General features: G+C 52.1%; 1 protein-coding gene across 2 annotated transcripts in view; it reads left to right on the top strand.

Moving 5' to 3' along the window:
- LOC106804815 (dual adapter for phosphotyrosine and 3-phosphotyrosine and 3-phosphoinositide-like) overlaps window positions 1-1,940 on the top strand; it is a 9,659-nt gene that overhangs the window by 6,087 nt on the left and 1,632 nt on the right. For both annotated transcript variants that reach the window (XM_014806173.1, XM_014806165.1), the window contains exon 6: window positions 1,464-1,612. In XM_014806173.1, coding sequence (XP_014661659.1) covers window positions 1,464-1,612 — 149 coding nt within the window. The remainder of the gene's footprint in view (window positions 1-1,463; window positions 1,613-1,940) is intronic.

Here is a 1,940-nt window from a genome sequence, read left to right as displayed (position 1 = left end):
CAGGAGGTTATGTTTTCACCGGCGTGGGTTTGTTGGTTTGTGGGGTTGTGCGTTGGTTTGTTTTGTGTACAGCCTAACTGAAAAAGTTATGGACAGATTTCATAAAATTTTCAGGATAGGTCAGAAATGGGCTTAAAATTGATTAGATTTTCGTGGTGATCCGGATCCAATTAATTAATTAATGAATTAAATTTTCAGGATAGGTCAGAAATGGGGTAACTTAGAATTGATTACATTTTGCTGGTGATCCGGATCCAATTAATTAATTAATAAAATTTTTAGTAAAGGTCAGAAATGGGGTAACTTAGAATTGATTACATTTTGGTGGTGATCCGGATCCAATTAATTATTTAATTAATTAATTAATTAACATTTTCACAGTGAGAGAATTGAGCTGCCTTGGCGGAGGTCTGCGCTCTCCGAGTGCTCTAGTTAATTAATAGAATCATCCCCTGGCTACAAAAGTCGAGGGTGTCGCGGCCCCCTGTGCTCGTATTGGATATAAGAGCTAATGTCTCGCTGCCGTTTATCACAAACTTTACCGTTCTGGGTGCGTTCTGTTTTGCCGACATTAAGATGGATTGTACGAGCTCGCCGGTAAGTCCTCTCCGTCGATAGAAGTGCGGGGCTTGTCTCCGGAATGTCACGTACGAACGTAGCTGTCTGTCTGATTCGATACGGAACAGTTGGCGCCGCGTTCCTTCATTCGGAACCGAGTGATTGCTGTCGCGTGCCGCCCCACTTTGACTAGAGACACTTTAGAATAATTGTCATCGCGTGCTGCCATTTCGGAAAGCAGAACGATTGGAATGCAGTGGTTGTCATCGCACGCTGCCATTCGTAGAGTGCGATCGATGTGTGTGCGCGCGCGTGTGCTATGAACGTGACGTGGTCTGCACGAGTAGTGGTGTGCTGTTAGCGACGTAAGGCATTCTCGCGTACACGTACGGCGACCGCCGCAATCGCGACACAGTGCATCTTGCGATTATCGAGCGATTAGCATATATAACACGGGTGTGAACGGGCCCAGGCAGACCGTAGCAAGATTTCAGTCTCGCGTATTTGTTGTAGCGCACGTTTATATTCGATTGCCGTTTTTTGAAAGGTGGTTTGTAGTGTGGGCAAGGCGCATGCTGTTGCATGCTCTCAGTGAGGTGACTGGTGTTGAGATAGTCTGGTGTAGGATTGCTAGGCATCGTAGAGCTCTTCTTGGGAATAGTAATCATCTTGTGTCACCCCTCCCCCCCCCTCCGGTCACTCGCTTCTTGACTTTTGAGGCGCCACCAACTGGTCACAACAAATGCTACTCAAGGCACCACCTACTGGCTACCCCAACTTCTACTCAAGGCGCCACCTACTGGCCAGCCCAAATGCTACTCAAGGCGTCACCTACTGGTTGCCCAACACCCTATTGAAGACGCCAACTAATTGTCGTCAGCCTGTCTTCTACCGCGTGCTTGCAGAGCTGGAAGACGAGGTGGTTTGTGCTGACGCGCAACGAGCTGAGCTACTTCAAGGACAAGAACGACAAGGAGGCGATTCGCACAATGCTGCTCGAGGAGGCACGTGGCTGTGAGACCGACAACACCAAGGACAAGGAGCACTGCTTCAAGTGAGTGCCGAGAAGGGGCGGGGGGTGGAGGGAGGGGACGTGGCAGCGGGTGGGGGATGGAGGGAGGGGACACAGCAGCGGGTGGGGGATGGAGGGAGGGGACTCAGGAGCGGGTGGGAGATGGAGAGAGGGGACGCGGCAGCGGGTGCGGGATGGAGGGAGGGGACTCGAGGAGCGGGTGGGAGATGGAGAGAGGGGACGCGGCAGCGGGTGCGGGATGGAGGGAGGGGATGCAGGAGCGGGTGGGAGATGGAGAGAGGGGACGCGGCAGCGGGTGCGGGATGGAGGGAGGGGATGCAGCAGCAGGTGGTGGATGGAGGGAGGGGAT

Source organism: Priapulus caudatus, unplaced genomic scaffold, assembly GCF_000485595.1.
Source record: "Priapulus caudatus unplaced genomic scaffold, Priapulus_caudatus-5.0.1 Scaffold5, whole genome shotgun sequence".
In the NCBI taxonomy this organism is placed as follows: domain Eukaryota; kingdom Metazoa; phylum Priapulida; class Priapulimorpha; order Priapulimorphida; family Priapulidae; genus Priapulus; species Priapulus caudatus.
Note: the sequence above shows the minus strand (reverse complement) of the source record. Positions and strands in the feature narration are given on the sequence as shown.